Genomic DNA, 21,682 nt, shown 5'->3' with positions numbered 1-21,682 from the left:
CGACACTCACTGCTTCGCACTGTTATAAGCGACTTCAGGCTAAAGTACCAGTCATGGATTTGATTCCATATTCTTTGGGGGTGGAGATTTTGAGAGATTAGTTAATTCTCCTGGATTGACCGCCTTGAGAACGCTTTCCGATGCACAGATCACATAGAAAAGTCGTTTAGGGAGTTTGGTATGTTGGCCTATGACCTCTTTTTTTCGGCTGACGTCTCTACTCTCTTCGTAGCTTGAAACACCAACACTCACTGCTTCGCACTATTATAAGCGACTTAAGGCTAAAGTACCAGTCATGGATTTGATTCCACATTCTTTGGGGGAGATTTAAGAGATTCATTAATTCGCCTTGAGAACGCTTTCCGGTGCACAGATAACATAGAAAAGTCGTTTAGGGAGTTGATTATCAGATATGCAGACTACATCTCCAGCTCGTCATAGTATGGGGCCTTTTATTGGTTAATTGAGACTACAGTCTAGATCGCATACAACACGACCTGGCAGCCAATGCAAACAAAGGCCTACTGTTCTGTGACGTGTGGAATTTTCAAAAGTGTGGATTATGGTCAAACAATTCACCTGTGTATGTTTTACAGTAATGTTTGGTGATCTTATGATTGTGGTGTTAAACTGATTGTCTTAGAAATATTAGAATCGAATTTGTCGAATTTGATTAGTTAGTCACACTTGGTGCTAATGTGACATTAGTTGTTATGTGTGAACATGTATATTTCTACTTGCTGGTCAGAAAGTGACCCAATTATTTTGAAAAGAATATAGACAAACACAAAAGTAAAAGTTTCCTTTAAAAAATTGTATTCTTCAAGCTAAAATAAAAATAAGGACTACTGGATACGAAACAATCACAGTTCAGACTAATAGAGTTTTAAATATGTTTTCAATGTTTGATTCAGGATCATGTAAAACATCATTGATTTTATAACTAAAAAGCTAGTGAGAAACTTTTACACTTTACAGCTCAACTGCCAGGAGCTAATTGAATTGGACTTTTAAATTTGCAGGGGATGCTTACCCGTGTGGTTAAGTTTGAGCATTTTTTTTTCATGACTAAACTTTTAATTTTGATAGTAACTATGTACCAGCAATTAAAATAATGTGTAACAAGTGTAAACTGATGGCACTTCAGATGAAAACTTATAAGTGAACTCCTGGAGCTATTTTAATTTCTTGCATATTTTTAAACCCAGATTTTGAGATAAAATTATTAAGAAAATGAGAAAAATCTTTAATAAAAAAAAAGCAAAGCTTAAAAACAGATCTTTTAAAATAAAAAATGAAAGATATGCAAATGTTTTAAAACTACTTCTAATATACATGGCATTTGCACTTAGTCTTTATCCTCAGACTTAGGCCTATTCAGTACTAATACATAATAAGATTATTTATGGCACAGACTTTATAAAATAAAATTAATTAGGGTGCATAGTTAGAGTACAACAAATTAATTAACTCAAATGAAAAAAATCAAATATAAATTAAAAAAAAAGGAATAGAAAACTTATAAAAAAAATTGAGCAATCAACAATTTAGCAAACTAAATTACAAATTTTAGCACATTAAAATGATTTAGATTATATGAAATATTAAAAAAATATTTTTCTCTCTTCAATAATAATAAAATAAACAAAAAAATTACACACAAAAAAGATTGTAACAACAATGCCATGAATCTATAAAACATCTTATGTCAATGAGCCCATTCTTTTCATGGAACATTTTATTGTAGAGAAGTCACACTGAAAGCTGAAACACTATGAACAGTTGCTACCATAGTTAACTAAAATAGCTGTAACTCCAACAATTGTTTGCAATTGTTTCCAGACCCAGTTAGTCAAGCCCTTTTCTTTGGGAGAAATAAAAATATGCTACATACCTAGTTTGTGAAATACCCAAGCACTTTTCTTATGGAGATAGAAACATATTTATCTAAATGTTTGTTAAGGTTATTTCTTTTATAAACAGATTGCTAAGACATTGATTGCATAACAATCCATCCACTTGATTAACATTCTGAAATCATTGTAAAAACTTCCCTCTCACTTAACTGAGTGCTGACTGGTCCAAATAAGGACATCACTTTGCTTTTTCAAAACTTGTCTGTTTAGGGACATGTGAGGTAGCAAGAGAGAGAGCAAAGTTATTCAACAGTGTAGCAGATTTTTTGTGTATTGAGGATGACTGGAAAAAGTGAGGGTGAGACACATTCATCAGAGATTGCAATTTATTTTGTGACTTCTGAGGATTATTGTTTTTAGCTATTTACTTCACTGGATTATAATTTCATTAAAATTTAACTCAGTTTATGGATTCTGCATCCCATGAAGAGTGTATCACGAGTAAGCATGAATCAGATTGGTGAGCAATATTGAACCCTAATAATAACAATATATATATTCACATAGAACTATATTTCTTCTATTTTTAAAGAAAAAAATTTAACCATGGATTTCCTCCTAAAAAGAAAAACATTGCAAGATTTGCAAAATTCCAATATCAATGTATACCTAGTCACTATGAGCATTGAGACATTTACAACCATAAAATTTGTAGTTAACAACATAGTCAGTGAGTTGCAAATATCAAGAGAACAAGCCAGTGGCCTTGAGAACCCTAGAAGGTCAACTTGTCTGCTGTAAGGCCAACACTTTGTTGAACTCTTTCCACAGTGTAGGGAGAAACTGATGAGAACAAAATATAATGAAAGATAAAGATCATTATACGAAATAAAATGAAAGATAAATAGTATTGTACCAGTGACATCAAGAATATTTTGTAAGTTAAAATCTAGACTTAATGAATCAGGAATAATAACCCAGATCTATGTTCAGTTGCTAATCAACTAAACACAGCAATTTATATTCTAAGTTAAGACCGAAACTTGTTCAATGCTGAAGTCTGTATTCACTAGTTAAATAGCTGAGTCATTGTAACCATGTCCCTGGTTGTTTTTAAAAAAAGTCATTATTTACCAGATGGAATGTAGTCATTTGCGCCAAAAAGATCTTTGCGGGCTGAATGCACTGCCAGTTTATTGGCCAAAAGAGCACCAACAGCTAATGAGATGGTTGGCTCACCTACAGCTAAAATAACAAAAAAAAGAATAAAATTGTACAAATGACTTAATTTTTGAACTCAAAACTAAAATAGTTCTCTAAGAATACAAAGATGTTCATGATGTTAGGCTATCATCAAAGTTACCTTTTGAGCTTCGGATGCCAGAAGGATTGGGTGTGTCTGGCAAAAGATAGACTCTCCAGTCTATGGGAATGTCTTTAGTGGTAGGTGGTTTGTACTCCTTTAATGAAATAAAAGCACAAAATCACACAAATGTAGGCCCTACTATTACAAGTAATGTAACTCAAGAGTTTAAGAAACGGAATGATATGGTTAAATAATGAAAAAAATTTGTTACATTTTACATATGGAGATTTATTTCTATGCAAATATCTGGTAGGCTAACTCTCAACACCAAAAAAATGTATTTGTAATAAAAATAAAATGAAAATAATTATTTAAGACAAAGTTAAATAATATTTTTAAAAAGTAAAAAAAAAAATGTTCAAATATATATAAATATTTTTTTTTTTTTTAAAGTAGCATGTGGATAGCAGGTGTAGTTATAGTCTATACAGTAAAATGTTAATCCTTAAATGTTTAAAATAGAATAATTATAAACGTACCCATGTCCCATCATTTAGAATCCTGCCAGTTTGTCCATCAAATATAATGTCTTCAGACAAATAATATCCTAGGCCCATGACAAAAGCTCCTTCAGCTTGACCAATGTCAATAGTTGGGTTGAGGCTATTAGAGACATTTATTAACAAAATATTTTACGATCCAAATCTTTTATCTTTAGGCAGTACAAAAAAATTTAATGACATTACAAAAATTTAAGTTTTTTTCCAAAAAAGTCCAAGGGGGAAAACTTGAAGTGCGCAGAAGAATGACCATTTAAGCTTAATTACTTTGCCCTGAATATATCACACCAAAGAGATTTCTTACCATCTAGAATAAAGAATTCAATCTTTCAACCAAAATCTAACTACAGATGCTCCATTCGGAAGCAAAGCACTTCACTCCTAAATAATCATGATCCATATATTTTATGACATTGCAAACTGTCATAACATTGCAAACTGTCATTAAGAAGCATAAAATAATTTGAACAATTTATTATTTAATGTAATCAGCTTACTACAACAACAGTATAGAATAGAATCCAAAATACAGAATTCCTGAATGACAGAATGATTTTAACAAACAGACATTTTTATACTTAAGTAGCATTATTTTAACTTTAGACAATAGGGCTATGATTTAAGATTTAAAGTAATCTACAATTAGTACATGCCTTTCCCCAAAATCAGCCATTAAATCAACTCTTCTGATCTGAGACTCGCCAGTTAGGACATCCACTTCAGTTTCTATCACAGCAGCGCAGTAGGTAAAGTATTGCAGAATTTTACTACCAACTGGCAAAGTGTAACTGAAAACAAATGAAGTACTGTAGTCCAAACAATTCATTTGTTTTACAGCTTTCTTGTTAGTTTCACTATAGCATTACTTAGGCATAGATTTTAAGCTAAAATATCTTGTTTTGAAGGAATGTCTGTAATTTATAAAATAATTAGTGCAAAAGAAGGCAACACAGTAGTCCGCATATTTAATATTGTTTGTAGTAAATAAAACTGCTAAATTTTAGTCGTGTCATACAATGGAGTAAACATAGATTTTGAAAAATGTCTGCAACATATGAATTACAGACGTATGTTTTGATGAGGAATTTCAACTCCACATACATGTTCTTTATTTTAGTTTTAAATCTGGTTGCAATAAAGCTATTTTACAAATGTTTAAGGTTGATTTAAGTTCTTATAGTCATCTGCAATTATAATTTTTTTTGGGTCTCAAAAGCGTTGGCTGAGGTTTTGCCAAAAAGCACTAGCTATATTTTTTTTTTAATTAGATCAATCTGCTTTCATTAACCAGATACAATATGCAATGATGTAAAAAGTACTGATGAAAATTTGGGAAAGGGATGAAATAAAACAACTTGATCTCTCAATTTACCTGTGGTGTGCATTCAGATCTATTCTGTTTTGTACACATTTTGCACACAACTCTTTCCAACTGGCATCTGGAAACTTCTCTCTGATTGGCCGCATTTTTTCTTTCAGTATATTACTTGCTTCAATGGCAGACTAGAAAGATATAAAAGTCCACTCAATACAAATTAGTCTAATAATTATTTTTAAGAAAATCATTTTGTAAGATAAATTAAGAGTGGGAAAACTAAGGCGAGAGAGGAGTCACATTGCAGAGGCAGGAGGATGCCTCTAAATCTGGCTTCAAAATTAATCTCAGTAAGAAAACTCTTTATACCAACAAGAAACTAAGATATGATAGCAAAGTTTGTTAAATAATATTTGTCTAAACATTGTATAATTTTTCTGCATCATCTGAGAGTGTTTTTTTAGTATTTGACTTCAGTGCCTTATAGCTATAATGTTTTTTATATTGTTTCTATTTAGAAACTGTTCTAATGGTGACTATAGAAACAAAAATCATTTAACCAAAACAGTACATAATTTCAAAACTAGGTTTATGAAAGGGTGTGATTGGGTAGAAATTTACTTTCTTAAACTTAAAATGAATATTAATTTCTATTAAGTAAAAATAGACTTGCCTGCATGGCCATTTCACTAGCCACACTACCTCCAGATATATTATTGTTTGGTGTAACAATATTCTGATTCGGTCTGACTTTGATCTGGTCAATAGGTACACCTAAGATATGTGCCACACCTTGAATCACCTGACATAAACATAAATGAGTTTTATGCTTCCCTATAAAGTCACATAAATCAAACAACATGTTATATATCCTAACAGTTAAGAACAGTACAATAACATTAAAAACCTTTGTATACAGGCCTTGACCCATCTCTACACCTCCTTGACAAATGACCACAGTGCCATCCCTTCCATAGATGGAAACATTAGCTGCTTGTCCAGTGCCAAAACAGTTCATTCCATACTTGCATGTAGTCATAGTTATGCCCCTTTTTTTCCAAAGATTTTCCTGCAATAATTTTTTTTTAAGTATTTTTTTTAAATGGAAACTAAAATACATTCCTTAAAATTTAACACTAATTATTATACATTTTCAATAAAAAACAACTAACTCTACTGAACTTATATGGCAGATGGACAGTGTAAACCTAACAGACTGATGTCATGTAGGATTTGAATATTCACTTATTAATAGAAAGGGGGGATAATGAAAGCCTTATAGAAGAATAAAGTTAGCATTTACACAGACAAGAAAATGTTTGCTAGTGTTTACTAGCCCACCATTACAATATGCATTTGGTCTTTCAGAGAAATGTAATGAATGAATAACTAAAAAGGTCAATTCTTTAAAACCTACTTATTTTTGCTTGTTGGTATAAAGAATTTTAAAACAACTTAGTCTACTATTATAGTTAAATGCAGGAAGCAGAAGCAACCTGAATAATAGAAGACTTTAGAGAATGTCTGTCATTGCTCTAGGGAGACAGACATCTTTAGATTTAAGTTAGTGCTTGGCACATAGCACTAATAATACACTTGATATAATAGAAGACTTTGAGAATGTCTGCCTGTAGGGTGATGAGAGACTGACACATTTAGATTAAAAGGCAGTGCTTATTATAGCACATAGCACTAATAATAAACTGGTGTCCTTGAAAACTATTTCATTTGCCTTGGCAAATCTTAGTCAGAAGTTGTTCATTGAATGCATTTAGAGCCAAAAATCTTCTTCTTAGTTCTTTGATAGTTCTTTGATATACAGGAAGTGTTTTTAACAAAACCTGATTGAAAGCATCCACTATTCTCATTCTTCCTTCCACCTCAGCAGTGTCTTTAAGACGTCGCCACAAGTCTCTAATAGTGCACTGAGTCAGCTCAACATTGTTCAAGTCAGTCTGTCAAATAAAACTTGGTTACAGTAAAACCATGGTATGTTGTGGATGAATTTAATTATATTTGTTTCTACATGAAGAAATGAATGTGGCTTTTTCTTTAGCTCTTTAATATCTAAACTTTATGGTGAAATTGAGTTAATGCATTAATAGAAACAAGAAAAACATTTTTAAAAAAAACTTAAAAAAAAAACAAAAAAACTTATATTGAGTGTAATTGTATCAATTAGTTTGGATCAGTCATGTAATTACATCTATGATTGACAAAAGAAATGTGTGCGATTAAAAATATTTTACCAATTGTTTTTGTTTAGCCTCTCAATGCGCTATGATCAGTAGTGAAAGGGGAAGGGAAGAAGGGGGTATCTTGGTGAATGTTTACATGATAGTTATTTAAATAAATAAAAATAAATTTTCACTTAGGCACAAGATTCCTCAAGGAGACTAATTCAACTTTCAAATTCTTTCCCTTGTTCAAGATACCAAACAAAATAATTAATTACCAAAAGTTAATAGCTAATTGTTGTTATTTTTTTTTTATTGATTCTTGTGTTGTCGGGTAAAGTGCAAAATTTCAGCTTAATCAGAGATTGGATGTGGGAGCAATAATGTGTACAAACTTTTTACCATGCAGACAGACAGAGTGAGTTGAAATAAGCTTTGTAAAAATATAGATATAATTTTAATTAAATAATGATTTTAAAAAAAGGAAGAAGAATGACCTGATCTCTCTCATACAGATTGAGTTCCTTCACAAGGATGGGATGCCTGTCTACTGCTTTAGCCACATGTTCCATTATAGTTTCAATGATAAATGAAGCTGGTACTGAACCTGCATCCCACAAATGATGAAGTTAGGAAGAAGTATAGTAACAATAGCATAAGCTGTATATAATTTAATAGAGTATTGAGCCAGAGGCAGCCATTCAGAGAGGCCTAAAGCACTGATTCTTGTGGAGTTATTTAAAAAATAAAAATCGTCACTTGTTAGTTATTCATGTTTTGACATGAATATACCACTTTAGTGGCTACTTTACAGTTTAATCTAATTCATATTGTTTAATAGATATATCATGTTTCAAAGGAATAGACCAAAACTTTTGTAATATGGTGGCTCCATTATTGATGAATTATCTTCTTATCTTATGAAATACAAACATTACTTCAAAAAAGAAGATATATTTCGTCCTATCAACCTTATTTAATGACTATTTTACCCAAAGAGGTCAAGGCACCGTGACATTTAAGTTGATTAGTTTGATGGACAATATGAAACAGTGGATGTCATGAGAAAAATGTATGAGACACTGGACTAATCATAAAGTGAACTTGAGTGAGTCAGGGGATACTTCACATACATACAATGCATCGCGCTAGAAGATCTAAAATTATTTTATGTAGTACTCTACTTGTGTTACAATTTTAAGTCCTTTTAAAATAAAGAAATGTAATCCTGTATTACTTTCAAAGAACTAAGAGCATTGTTAGAGAATGGATGAAAGAATCTACAATTAAACCATTAAAACACCCTGATTGTGAAACACACTGGATGTGTGATCTAGCATTACTCTAACCATTTAATCCTATCAAATTAATGATAGATTCTCTAGATTGCTAACTAATTTTGTGAAAAGCATTTTAAGATTGTCCTAGCACAATTGATCAGTGGCCTGAGCCTCGTCTGAAATTATTATTTAGTAACTTCAACTGTTATTGATTTCAAGTACTATTTTAATCCATGAATTCTTAACTAATAATCATGGTCAATATTTAATAGAGATGCTGAAAACATTACCTGGAGCTCTGACTGGGGATACATTTTGCTTGTCTGTTTTCATAGGATGCAACCGCACATGCCAATTAGGCACATGATAACCTACAAAAAAAAAATATTTTTTTTTTTTAAGTTTTCTGTCAAGCAAAATTTTTGTTTTACTTTATCTTATCTTATAAAATATAGACATTACTTAAAAAAAGAAGATGATTACGTCTTAGAAATTTGAAAACAGTAAAGGCAAAAAATAAACTCACACATGTCCAAGCCTTTTGTTATATAGACCAAATCATACACTCTGGCTTCATTGTGCCCAATTTCTCCATAAAAATCCATATCAATGACCTGAACATTGCCATCATTACTAAATCCAGCCTACAACATAAAAGCAAAAGCTCAAATTCAAGAAATAACTTTGGGTACAACTTAAAAGTGGTTTAATTAATTTGCATTTATTCCATTACATACCTTATATTTAGCAATAATGTTTGGTCTTTTACCACAAAGTCTCATATTAGTTGAGAGATCAAGAGCAATGCGCACTGGCCTATAGAAACAAAACATTAAGTTATTTTTTTCTTCTATTACTGAGATTTCTTTCTTCAATATTCTAGAGCCATTTGACTGAACTCACCTTCCAGTGAGATAAGCCGCAAGTGTACAGGCAGTGGATGTTGAACATGAGTCCCAAGCCTTGCCACCAAAACCTCCACCAAGACGAGGCACAGTCACATTGACACTGCACAAAGTTTAAATTCGAGTCATTAAATTTTTTTTTTTCTAGGCCAATATCCATGTTGCATATTAGGTTTTTTTTTTCAATGTAAAAATAGATTGTTAACAAAGGCATGCTTACTAATTCATAGGCTTTCCAATGACGTTAGCAGCAGCATGTTGGTTCATGTCACCAAACTGTGTGGCTGCGTAAAGGTCAATGCCATCCTCAGAGGGAACTGCCAATGAAACCTGAAAAAATCCAATGTGAGTGATTCAAATAGATTTCATAAATGTGATGGAGTTGAAAATCAAATCAATGTGAGTGATTCAAATAGATTTCATAAATGTGATGGAGTTGAAAATCAATGTGAGTGATTCAAATAGATTTCATAAATGTGATGGAGTTGAAAATAAATGTGAGTGATTCAAATAGATTTCATAAATGTGATGGAGTTGAAAATCAATGTGAGTGATTCAAATAGATTTCATAAATGTGATGGAGTTCAACATATTTTATTAACACGTAATTTTCTTGTTTGAAGACACAAAACCTATTTGTGTAACGCAATACAATGTTATAAGTAAAAAAAAAAATATGATAAATAAAAATCTTACATGTGTTTCCAAAAAGAAATGATACTGGGTTCCCATTCTACATTCACCTTCAACTATTTTGTCAACTGTCTTGAAAGCATCTATTCATTGAAGTAAAATAAAAACTCTTATTAATTGTGCTAGTTTCTTTGAAATATTACTTTAATTTTTAATTTATTTATTACCACTGTTATAATACGAAATGGCTTTGACAGAGCAACAATTTTTGGTAGATTATATTTCAGCAATTTTCGCTTACTTTCTGGGTCACCCAAACGTACATCTGGTACTTTAACATCAAACTTATAGTTCGAAGACAAGCTGTCATCCAGACTTAAGACAGGTTTACATAGGTCAGTGTAAGTAGCTTTCACTTTCTTTACTGCAGCAAAGGCCTGCACTTGAGTTTCTGATAAAAGAAAGATTGGTCCAAAAAGAAGAAATTAAATTTAGTATTTAAAATGCTACATTCTCTCATAAAAATGCAGTAAAAAAGAAAGACACCTATAAGATTAAGTTATAAGATTTTATGATCAATAGATTTAAGTATCAGAATAAAACATAAAAGGCATAATATGTCCTAAATATATCTAGGCTTATAATGGTGCTTTGAAACTGCGGATGAAAGATGACAAAAGATAGAGAGAAATGAAGAAAGATGGTAGACAGAACATGTGTGTTGATCCATCACAGGAGAAGGTGATGAAAGATGACAAAAGATAGAGAGAAATGAAGAAAGATGGTCGACAGAACATGTGTGTTGATCCATCACAGGAGAAGGTGATGAAAGATAAACAAAGAATACAGGATTTTATATAGTTATGAAGGCATGTATACTTGAATACTAATTCTTTGTATCTTAATGTTTACCTGCAACAATCAAACCAATTGACTGTCCAGCAAAATATATTTCCTTTGAGGCAAATAACTGAAAGGATAAATAATAATGGCATTCAATTATGTCTGACTTGCCCAAGTTAAACTGAATATTTTTAATATGTGCATCTAATATCTCTTTTGCACAACGTTTTATTAAAATTTCTGTGACAAAACTTGTATGAGTATAATATTATGCAAACACAATTAACCAACCAACTTTATGAGGATATTTAGTTACCAATATTTTAACCCTCAAAATGTTATTGATGCATGTTGATGGCAACATAATGATTGAATACAATCAATGAAGGAACTTAGTGGCCAATACAATGACCGAACCATTTTTTCTCTCCCCTCCCCCCCCCCCCCAGATATTAGATATTTTGTTGGAATATTAATATTTTTTTTATGAGTTGAATAAAAAAAACATCTTTAAATGCCACATTGCCTTTCTTTAAACAAACTGATGTTAGAGCTCTACTAAGGTGACTTTAAGTGCTAGAATGATCAGATTACATCACTCTATTTACTTCAAACTTGTATATCCCCCACCTCTTCAGACTTGAAGTCAAATCCTGAGCCTGAAGGCAAGTAATCATTAACTCCCCCTGCAGGAATATCTTTAGCAGAGTAAAATGCAACAACACCTGGCATAGTCTGGAATAAAAAAAATAATCATATTTTAAACAAATTTTACAATACAATATTGTTACACTTTGTAAGATAAAAAACTTTATTTAACATGAGAAAAAAGCTTAAACTCTTTCTAAAATACAGTATAGTTACACTTTATTAGATAAGCATCTTAATTATTTTATGTACACCCATTAGCAATAAGAGAAGCTAAAGCAATCGCTAAATAAACACAGAAGTAGCTACATTTCTCTTATTTAGTGACATTGTTAAATAATCTATTAACTCTTTCTCTTCTAATTGATGATACCATCGTTGATTTGACCACATTAAATTATATTTTGGTTTTATAAACATTAATTTGTTTTATTTAAATAGAGCATATATTCGCATTTAATTCTATACCAAATAAAATATTTTTTGAATACCAAGTTATTGAAGTTTAATCATAACAGGGGAGTGAACTATAAATGAGTAAAATGAATAATTCCTTCGGATCATAGATCACATTTGTAATGTTAATTTCATATAGATAGTTATTAGCACTTAGAAATATACACAAATAAATCTTTAATTGCACATTTTAGCAGCTAATTTAAATATATAATTTCTATGATTGCATTACCAATTAACATAACTGTTCATTTGTTTTACATTGGAATATACAGGGATTTGTTTTTTAACCAAAAAAAAAAACTAAAAAAAAAACAACATTTAACTTTTTAGTCTCACCAGTGCCTCTGAAGCATCAATGGAGACTAATGTAGCTGGACCAACATCAGACAAAACAAAGGCAGCATGTAATTCATTCTTGAAAGCTGGCATGTCATTGATGAATACAGCCTCCCCAGATGCCTAGACCAAGAGATTCAAACAGTTAAATTTTTTTTTTCAACATACACTTTCTTTACTATTCAAGAGATCATCTACTGATTTAAAAAATCTCTGGTGTGAGTATTTAGAGACAGATTCTGTTCATGCCAATGCACTGATTTGATTCCATATTTGCACTCAGATTGAATAAGTTCATTGCCCCAGCCAGTTAAGTCAGTTTGTTCATTAAGCTTATTGCTCACTGTGTATCAATAGGGTAATCTACTTTTCTGTACTTAAAATTTAGCATATCACATAATAATTATGAGCATTATGAAGGGCAAATATTTATTAAAAAACGAATGTAAACTAACAACATTTTTTGAAATGAATAAAAACTACAATCCTATATACAATCTTCATTCAAGTATATTCAATTGGCTTACCTGTAATGGTGCTGTTATTTTAGGCATTGCCTGTTTTAAAGGGAGCTCAGTCTTAATTTCTTGGTATGTTTGCAAACCTGATGAGATCGGACGATGAATGTTCTCTGGTCCTGACCTTAGTTTGGGATTATTGGGATTGTATATTCCCAATAAAACCTACATTAATAGAGAAAATATAATTTTTAGAAAAAAAAAATGAGCCAAAACTCAAAACATCTAATAAATATACAATGCCATGAAAGTTATTCCTTCATATCTGCATGCTAATATCTATTTAATTAAATAAGCCACTAACTGTAGTATTAGTATATTAAAAAAGTTTACTTTTTATCAAATCAATGATGTGTTTTATCTTTGTTTTATCTCTGGTTTGCAAAGGTGCTAAATCTAACATTGAACACAGCATATTCAGAACACAATATCATTGTTTAAAATATTTTAGTACTGTTTTATCAGTTGAATAAGAAATATTACCTAGCACACAAAAAAACTGTGTTCTCAAAAAGAAATTAAAATTTTAAAAAGCTTGGGTTTTTTCCTGTTTGATTGACACATTCAAATGTAAATAATAAAAAATTGTGTACTACATCCTATAACGATGAAAATCAAATTTAAATAACAGCGAAGGATTAATTAACACTTGCATTTACATGATATGATTTTACCTTATAGAGCAATGCTATGGATAAGTCTTTCCTATATTTTGGAGAAGCCAGTACTAGATCAAATTCTGGATTCAGTTCACTGGACAGTATGTTTAGTGCCTCTTTTCATAATACAAACATTATACACTTTAGTACAGACATGAAAAGATAAATATTAAATCATCCTAAAGCCTAAAAAGATTGTAAGTCTTTGCAGATTTATTTTGGTCCATGTTTGGAGTATTTGATTGGAATATAATCATCTCAAGTCTATGGAGATGTTTTTGGCCGACATTATTAATTCTATCTTTAAAAAGAACTTCAATACTGTAACCAAAAAAAATGAATTTTTTTTTTAAAAAGTAAAGAACTGAAAAGCTATGTAGTCATATCAAATTTTAGTAATTATGTACTGATTAATAAAATTCATATTTCTGTGAGATCAAAGTCATAGAAGTCTTAATATTTGACGTGCAAAATAAACTTCACAAATGTGTAAACATCTTAAATATTTTAAATTGCATTTCAAGATTAAAGAATCCACCTACGCCACAATCATTATTACTGCTCTAGCACCAGAAGACCTACACATAAAATACAATGAAAAGATAACTTTTGTTCCCTAACTCAGAAAGTGGTGCAGTAAATGAATAATTTTATGAGATGCACATATTTAAACAAAATAAATAAAAATGTAGAACCAAAGCCTAAGAATTTTAATTTCAAAACTTTTCAGCAATATTTCAAGAAGAAAATGTGATGAATTTTAAACAAAATATATATTTCCCATGTCAAGTAGAAAAATGACATTGACAGCTGTCTCATGGTGTAATTCATTGTTGTTAACAGTCTATTATGGATCTATGAATCATGTGGGCAAACAAGTCAAAGAGCTTACTGACTGTCAGAAAAGGAAAACACTTTTGAAACTTAATTTACTTTTCATCTGAATCATTTGACTACTGTTGTTTTCCAGCATGTGACAACATTCAGAGTTGCACAAAGTGAATAACAGACTTAAAGCTTGCTTGTGTTTCTCCTAGAAGGCATACTAGTAAAATTATGCACTAAATTGTAAATCATTCTTAAAAGAAATCACAAGTTAGACAAGTACCTTGAACAACAGCATCAGATAATGTTTTGTTGGTTAGAAACTCTTCAGTCTTTAGTGCATGCTCCTGTTTAGAAGAGGAAAAAGAATATGTCTACTAGGTTTCATACAACACCTTTTACATTTGAAGGTTGGGAACTTTTTGGAAAACACATTTCTAAACATCAATATTTACAAAGCTGGAAAGCCTAAACTAAATTAAAAAAAATGCCTTTGTAAATAATCTAACATTTTTATTTTAATATGAATTCACATTTGTATGAAATGACACTTCTAAAAAACATTTTGTATCAGTAACTTACAGTATCAGCATTAATTCCACCATAAACCAAAGATGGTCTCCCCTTGATGTCAAGCCCAACTGCTGGCAGACGGAAAGCAGCATTCACATAAGCATGAGCATTCTGGGATGGAAAAAAATGAACAAGCAAGAACAATGAATGTAATTTTCACCTGAATTTTTAAGAGTTATTTTTTTTAATGTCTACAACTTTCTTACTTGCCATCTTGGAGTTATTTTAAATGATCTGAAAACTTCATTTTCTGCCAGTTTGGGCAACTGAACAGCAACTATGACCTTTCCAGTCATGTTGACCTTTCTCAGGAAGTCCAACATTGTGTATGTTGCTGTTGTTGATGTGTCTGCATCTAATACAAACAATAGTAAAGGGAAAGTAGAAACTTTATGTTTTAGGTTAAATACTATAATAAAAACAAATGTAGTTGGAATAAGAACACGTTTCTTAATTCTTAATTGATTTAAGTACTTTTTTATCATAAAAAACAAAGAGTTGTATAAATATAAAAGGAAAATATTGTGTCAGTGGATGACTATGAAAGGGAAATAACCTGTCAGTGGATGACAATTAAAGGGAAATAATGAGAATCTTGTTAACTTACCATAAATATCTACTTTTGCTCCCAATGCTTCAAACACAGTAAATATGTCAGAGGGGAAGTCTGGATGTTTATGCTTGATCATTAAATTGCCAGCAATAGAACCAGCCTGTACAAGTGTTTCAACAAGAAACAGATCAGAGAAGAAAATCTATTTTATGGATCATGAAATATTTTAAAAGCACAAAGATTTACCAATAACTTAAGAGTGCTTACAGTCGACTCCTAGTGTGCTTTGCAATGCTAAGTTACCAACCATTTTTATAACATTTGTTTTTACAAAGAGTTCTTCATGTCTCATTTAGAGTTTGTAAAGCTTTATCCTAAGTAAACATTAAACTCCTAAAAATAAGATCAAGATGTAAAGGGAACATAAGCCTTCGGGGTAAAGTGTTAAAAAGACAGTATAATGTGCTGGTAAGAAGCATAAAAACTATAATTATAAAATCAAAATGTAACAATAAGGTTATCAGAACATTAATAATTTTTTCAACCAAATGACCTACATTTCTGACCATGACATTGGCAATAAACTTGAGGTGTCTGACAACTGCTGAGAAATATTGGAATCCAGCTTTGTCTTGATCAGCTTTCAGTTTGTTCATAAGGTTGGTGAGGGAAGTGGCAGCACCAAATGTCACTCCAGCATCACTTAACTTTCGAGGTCAATTTGAAATCAAATATATGAACATTGAAAATTATGTACTACAACTAAAAGGTCTGAACACATTGAAAACAATTCAATCATCAGGAATATAAAAAAATTCATCCTTTAAGACTAAATTTCACAAAACCAAAGCAGAAAATGGATGCTCATGTCAGGAACCTTTCCCTCCAAACATGATTTAGTTTCATGTTACAGTAACTCAAAGATCAAAATGAAGTCTAAGACTAAGGCTGCTTTACTGATCCTTATGGAAATTTTTTGTGATTACAAGGACTCTTTTCTCGTATAAAAACAACACAACAGAAACATTCACATAAATAGAGCAGGCACAACATAAAGAGTTCATTCAGCGACTACACACAAGCATCTTGGTCCTTTTCATGTTTCCTGATCAACGAGTGGTGTTGATATAGTCTGACTGAGTAAGGTACGAACGAGACTTGGAAACATCCAGCAAAATAATTTTTTTCTTTACTTAGTCAAGCTATTGGGCCTCACATTTACTTATTTTCTAATCATTTTCTCTCAGATAGTTATCATCAAGAACAATGCTCACATAACTGTTTCTGCCCTTAAACACACCAGTAATGCATTTCAATTGCTCAAACAGAAATTAATGAGTTAATTATGGATTGATTAGTTAGTGCTTGTTTTTTTCTTATCTACTATAAACAAGAAAAGTAACTTAACTTACACTCTTACATTTCTCTATTGAATGAAATATTATTACCTGGTAGCAGTATATTTCTTCAACTCGATGTAAATCAATGTAGATATCAGAGAGCTCCTCATTTTTGAATATTCCTGTAATGGGAATGTCTTTTCTGTTATTATTTAAGGAAAACTTTAAAAAAAAAAATTTTTTTTTTTATATAAGAAGTCGATCTTCTTTAACTTTTTGAACCCACCAGCCCGATTTATCGGTCTGCGCGTAAAAACTTCACGCCCCGCCAGCCCGACATATCGGTCTAGCGCACCTTACCTTAAACCTTATAATGTCCATAATTAAAAATCCAAAGAAAAAAAAAACATTTCATGTAGGACTGACTATTCTACTTATGGTAAATAACAATAATCTCGAACCCATGAGTTTTGTATTTTTAAATGGTAAATTGAATTACAAAATGAAAAGAATTTTTATTGATTCAGGTACTCGTAGTCTAATCCAAATAAATAAACTTTTTATGAACAGGGAACTATATCCTCAATTATTCTAAGAAATGAACTAGATCTAGAAAAGGATTACAATAGTACTAATGATAGGGAAATGGAGATTTACTCAATGATCATCTAGATCTAGACAAAATCGGAACAGTTACACTAAATAAAAACACTAGATCTACATCTATACTAGCACCAGATTCATTGAAGGAATGAGGGGTCTACATGCTGAGAAGACTGCCATGGAATACCAAGCAAATATATGGGAGATAAAGATTCTATTAAATAAATTTCTCTCAAAATAAAATAGTTCATTTAAAAGTTTTAATACCATTAGTATGTTTTTAATCATGCATGTGTAAAGCGTAATTTTCCCCAGGAGCCTAGGGGAATAGGAAAGTAAAGGTTAGGGCACTGCGAGGGTTCAAAGGGTTAAGGTGTAATTGTATTAACATTAATAGTTTGGTAAAAGGGAGATAAAAAATACAAACCAGTTGAAGTATTGCCAAATATCATTTTGACTTTCTTGTTGACATTATCCTTCAATAATTTTCCTAAATCTTTCAAACTTGTTGGCCTGGGCAACAAAATAATGAAATAATTAAAAGCAAGATCTATAGTTTCACATTATTATAATGCTAATTTTAAAAACATTTCTGTAGCCTAATAATAAACAAGAAAATCAAAAATACATCTTTTTTCATCTCTATAATATCCACACTACAACATTCCATCAACCCTTAAAGTAATTTTATATTTAATATACAACTGTTTTTTTGTATATTGAATAATTCCAATGATATACATCTAGGCCTTTAAATCTAGACTTAGAAGACAATGCATAAACTTTTCCTGAACATTAATTTATTATAGGCCTACTCTTGAATCAATAATAACTTATATTCGGAAATTCTCAAACAGGATAGTCCTTTCAAAACCAATATTGGCTCTAGATTTAAGTCTAGTCAAGTCAATTGAAAAATTATAACAGTGAAACTAGAGCCAACAAGCAGGTAATTCCTTTCTCAGCAATATACATCAAGTGTTAAATTTCTAAGGCAATTGTTAAAGCTGTTTTTGAGATCAGCATCCAGGCTGGTTCCTGGCTGTTTCTAGGTTCCATGAAGTTTTGACTTGATTAGAAGTATTGTTATAAAAGTATCAAAGTAGTTTTAATTTTATTTTGTAAATAGTAACTTTACTGTACTCTACCTGTACCATCTGTTTCCATTGACCTCAATATCCAGACTTCTTTTACCACCTTTCTCTTCCTGATGACCAGTGCAGGGCTCTCCAGTTCTAGGGCACAAATGTTTGTTCAAATCCTAAAACATAAGTATAGCCATAGACTTATCAAATAGTTTTATGTTTTGAAAACACAATATATGTCTTCGGTTATTTCAAGAATTCTACCTCTATATCAAATTCTACCTCTATATCAATTGACTTTGCTCCTGGAATATTTCCATCAGTGGAGAAAGATTTCATGGCATCCAAAATAGATCTGTAGCCAGTACATCGACAAATGTTCCCATCAAAATTGTCTTCAATCTCTTGAGCTGTGATGTTGGGGTTTTGATGAAGAAGGCTGGAATTTAGATAGAAAAGAATTAATTTTTTAAAATAATGGAACAGAAAGAAAAAGAATATACAATCAGCAATTTATTTGATAAAGAGAGTAAATGTAGTTAAATATTAAAATGAAACAAATTAAACAAATAGGAAATTTATTTAAAATGCAAAAATATAGACAACAAAGAGTTTCAATTGGAAAAAAACTGGCAGAAGTAAACATGATTACTTATAATCCCATGTAATCAGAATGGGAATACACAGAGGACAGGTCAGACAAATAATTTTGGAGAATATTTACAGTCCAAGTGGGACTACAGCAAGTGTCTAACTAACTTTTTAAAATGTTACTTAAAACTTAAACACTCTTATGCTTTTCATTTTTAGTTTGTTAAATAATTAAATGCTTTAACTATCACCTTTCAGTCTGCCACAGCACATGGTTGACATCAATATGTTGACTTACCCATACATATTCATCACCATGCCTGGAGTGCAGTAGCCACACTGGGTTCCATTAAACTTTGCTATTCTCTCTTGTATAGGATGAAAGCCAACTTTCTGACTGCCTATCCCTTCCACTGTGCTAATCTGCCAGCCATCAACTGCGTACAAGGGAGTCAGGCACTATATAGGATAGATTAGTCATATATTTCAGCAGCAATACCAATCCAATTTAAGTTTAAATTTAAAGTTGAACTTAGATCTATGTAAATGGTATGATATGTAAGGAGAAGAAGAAAAAAACCTTTTTTCTCATATCTAAGAATATATACGCATTTTTCTTCTTAATTGCTAATATGATAATGAACTACCCTATCTATTGTTTAATGTCCAAAAAACTTATTTATGTTTATAGCTTGATATAGCAAGAGAAAAAGATAACTATTACACTAAGGTTACAGTGAATCTAATAATGATATTAATTGCAGAAATTTCTTCTAGAAAACTGACTTTGCAACAAACTACCTGGTAGCCACACTAAATAGTAAGAAGTTTAGAGCGTGGAAGTAAAAAAAAAGTTAATTTCAAAATGATTAAAATAAAAGGATAAAATCTATTAAGCTTAATTATAATTATAATGGCAATGATGAAATATGTGATAAAAAAAGCAGTGAATATGTCATTACAATAATTTTTGTAGTACAATCAATAGTACAATCAAGTGATATTCACACACATTTTGTTAAAACAACCCAAGGACTTTCACTAAAAAAAATAAAAATATTTCCATCAAATTTTATGAGTTTTCTTAATGAACTTTTTCCAGATTTTTATTTTCTGATTACATATGATATTATTATGTAAAAGGCTATTGCATATTCAATTAATTAATCTTTTTAATCTTTAGAAAGAGAAAACTTAACTTATTTTTAGAGGAATTCCACATCAATTGTGTAAATAATTTTGAAGAACATAAAGGTTGAAGTTTCATCTACTGAAACCATTAAAAAGGCTTAATTCTCAGGCTGTTTGGCTCTAAAAAATATTCCCTCAGCACATTTATTAATTTTCTTAAAATAATCAACTCACTGATTGGACACTGTATGTCTGAAGTTTGTCCGAGTCTGGCAGAAGGTGGCTCACAGCGACAGAGCAACAACCACAGCCTGCCTCTCGGCACATGACCTTGGTGCCTTTTAGACCTGCTACCTCTCTCAGGTACTCATTCAGAGATGTAGTGAGAGAAAGCTTTTGGGAAACTGTTGTAATATTTATGTATCATAAATAAATAAATATATATATATATATTAAAATGAACAATTAACTAATGCAATTTGAAAAGTAATCAAATTAATCATCCCTGTATAATAGACCTACTTCATAATTGTTATATTATCACAATACAATAACAATACTGTTGTTTAAAAGTTACACTCCATTTTTATTTACGTGAACAAGAGTAGAGAAACAAACAGGAGAGTCCGATACACACTAATGACACACTTAAAGAAAAACGTGAACAGTAGAACCTGGGAGACTACAAGAAAAACAAACGCACACACAACATACATAAACACACATATAAATATAACAATAATTTTTTCAAATTCATTACTTAATCAAATACAACAGACCTCACATTAAAGCTAGTATTGATCTCTTATTGAATTAGTAAAATGTAGAGTCAAATGAACAAACAAAATATCTTTATCACTCTTTGATAGCTGTGTTGTTTATTTATAAGGCTAACCAGGCTCAGCACTAGTATTATTAGGACATCAAATAAAAAGTCTTAGTTTGATTGAGAGTAAGTAAAGAAAACTATTTTTACCACTGTGTTTCTCTCCATTGATGTAGAAACTGATCTGATCAGAACTGGAGACAGAAAAAAAAAATATACATCACTCTTAAGATTTTGCTTCATTGCATATATTGGAAGTTTAAAAAATTGTGCACTGATTTATTTTTCCTTAGGAATAATTAATGAAATAATAATGAAAGAAAAAAGATTTTTTTAAAGACAAAATTAAGTTTATGAACAATTTAAACCACTTGAATAACATCCTTGATCCTTACGGATGCCTGCCTGGTCACTCTGAACAGTCGTTCAAAGGTCTCAGGTTCAAACCTTGCCTGTTGCCATCCCCCACAATCCTATGGGACATTTTAGCTATATATTATCGGATTAGGGTGGAGTTTGACTCGCTTGCGACCTAATGTATATGTTAGTTTCACCTCTAGTTTCATCTCTTTATGGATATTTCCAATGGTTCAATGGTGCAGTCTGGTGGGAAGGGGGTTCATGAACACAGCATGCCTTCACATCCCTCACTATACATGC

The 21,682-nt window shown here is 31.1% G+C and overlaps 1 protein-coding gene across 1 annotated transcript in view; it reads right to left on the bottom strand.

Moving 5' to 3' along the window:
• Nucleotides 1-793: 793 nt before the first annotated feature.
• Nucleotides 794-21,682, bottom strand: part of LOC106059685 (uncharacterized) — a 30,031-nt gene continuing 9,142 nt past the window's right edge. Inside the window, exons 2-35 of the mRNA XM_056021651.1 lie at nt 21,173-21,216; nt 20,431-20,600; nt 19,364-19,524; nt 18,757-18,913; nt 18,538-18,650; nt 17,817-17,902; nt 16,895-16,968; nt 16,004-16,153; nt 15,501-15,606; nt 15,100-15,248; nt 14,903-15,004; nt 14,604-14,667; nt 13,511-13,611; nt 12,846-13,001; nt 12,319-12,441; nt 11,506-11,610; nt 10,945-11,002; nt 10,334-10,483; nt 10,096-10,175; nt 9,620-9,729; nt 9,398-9,502; nt 9,232-9,310; nt 9,021-9,138; nt 8,785-8,865; nt 7,712-7,821; nt 6,879-6,992; nt 5,945-6,106; nt 5,711-5,839; nt 5,095-5,225; nt 4,376-4,510; nt 3,702-3,825; nt 3,220-3,316; nt 2,991-3,101; nt 794-2,699 (exon numbers count right to left, since the gene is read on the bottom strand). Coding sequence (XP_055877626.1) covers nt 2,632-2,699; nt 2,991-3,101; nt 3,220-3,316; nt 3,702-3,825; nt 4,376-4,510; nt 5,095-5,225; nt 5,711-5,839; nt 5,945-6,106; nt 6,879-6,992; nt 7,712-7,821; nt 8,785-8,865; nt 9,021-9,138; nt 9,232-9,310; nt 9,398-9,502; nt 9,620-9,729; nt 10,096-10,175; nt 10,334-10,483; nt 10,945-11,002; nt 11,506-11,610; nt 12,319-12,441; nt 12,846-13,001; nt 13,511-13,611; nt 14,604-14,667; nt 14,903-15,004; nt 15,100-15,248; nt 15,501-15,606; nt 16,004-16,153; nt 16,895-16,968; nt 17,817-17,902; nt 18,538-18,650; nt 18,757-18,913; nt 19,364-19,524; nt 20,431-20,600; nt 21,173-21,216 — 3,823 coding nt within the window. The 3' untranslated portion in view covers nt 794-2,631. The remainder of the gene's footprint in view (nt 2,700-2,990; nt 3,102-3,219; nt 3,317-3,701; nt 3,826-4,375; nt 4,511-5,094; nt 5,226-5,710; nt 5,840-5,944; nt 6,107-6,878; nt 6,993-7,711; nt 7,822-8,784; nt 8,866-9,020; nt 9,139-9,231; nt 9,311-9,397; nt 9,503-9,619; nt 9,730-10,095; nt 10,176-10,333; nt 10,484-10,944; nt 11,003-11,505; nt 11,611-12,318; nt 12,442-12,845; nt 13,002-13,510; nt 13,612-14,603; nt 14,668-14,902; nt 15,005-15,099; nt 15,249-15,500; nt 15,607-16,003; nt 16,154-16,894; nt 16,969-17,816; nt 17,903-18,537; nt 18,651-18,756; nt 18,914-19,363; nt 19,525-20,430; nt 20,601-21,172; nt 21,217-21,682) is intronic.

The sequence above is a fragment of the Biomphalaria glabrata genome, chromosome 2 (genome assembly GCF_947242115.1).
Source record: "Biomphalaria glabrata chromosome 2, xgBioGlab47.1, whole genome shotgun sequence".
Lineage (NCBI taxonomy): Eukaryota > Metazoa > Mollusca > Gastropoda > Planorbidae > Biomphalaria > Biomphalaria glabrata.
The sequence above is the reverse complement of the archived record's forward strand: the minus strand, read 5'-3'. Positions and strand labels throughout refer to the sequence as shown.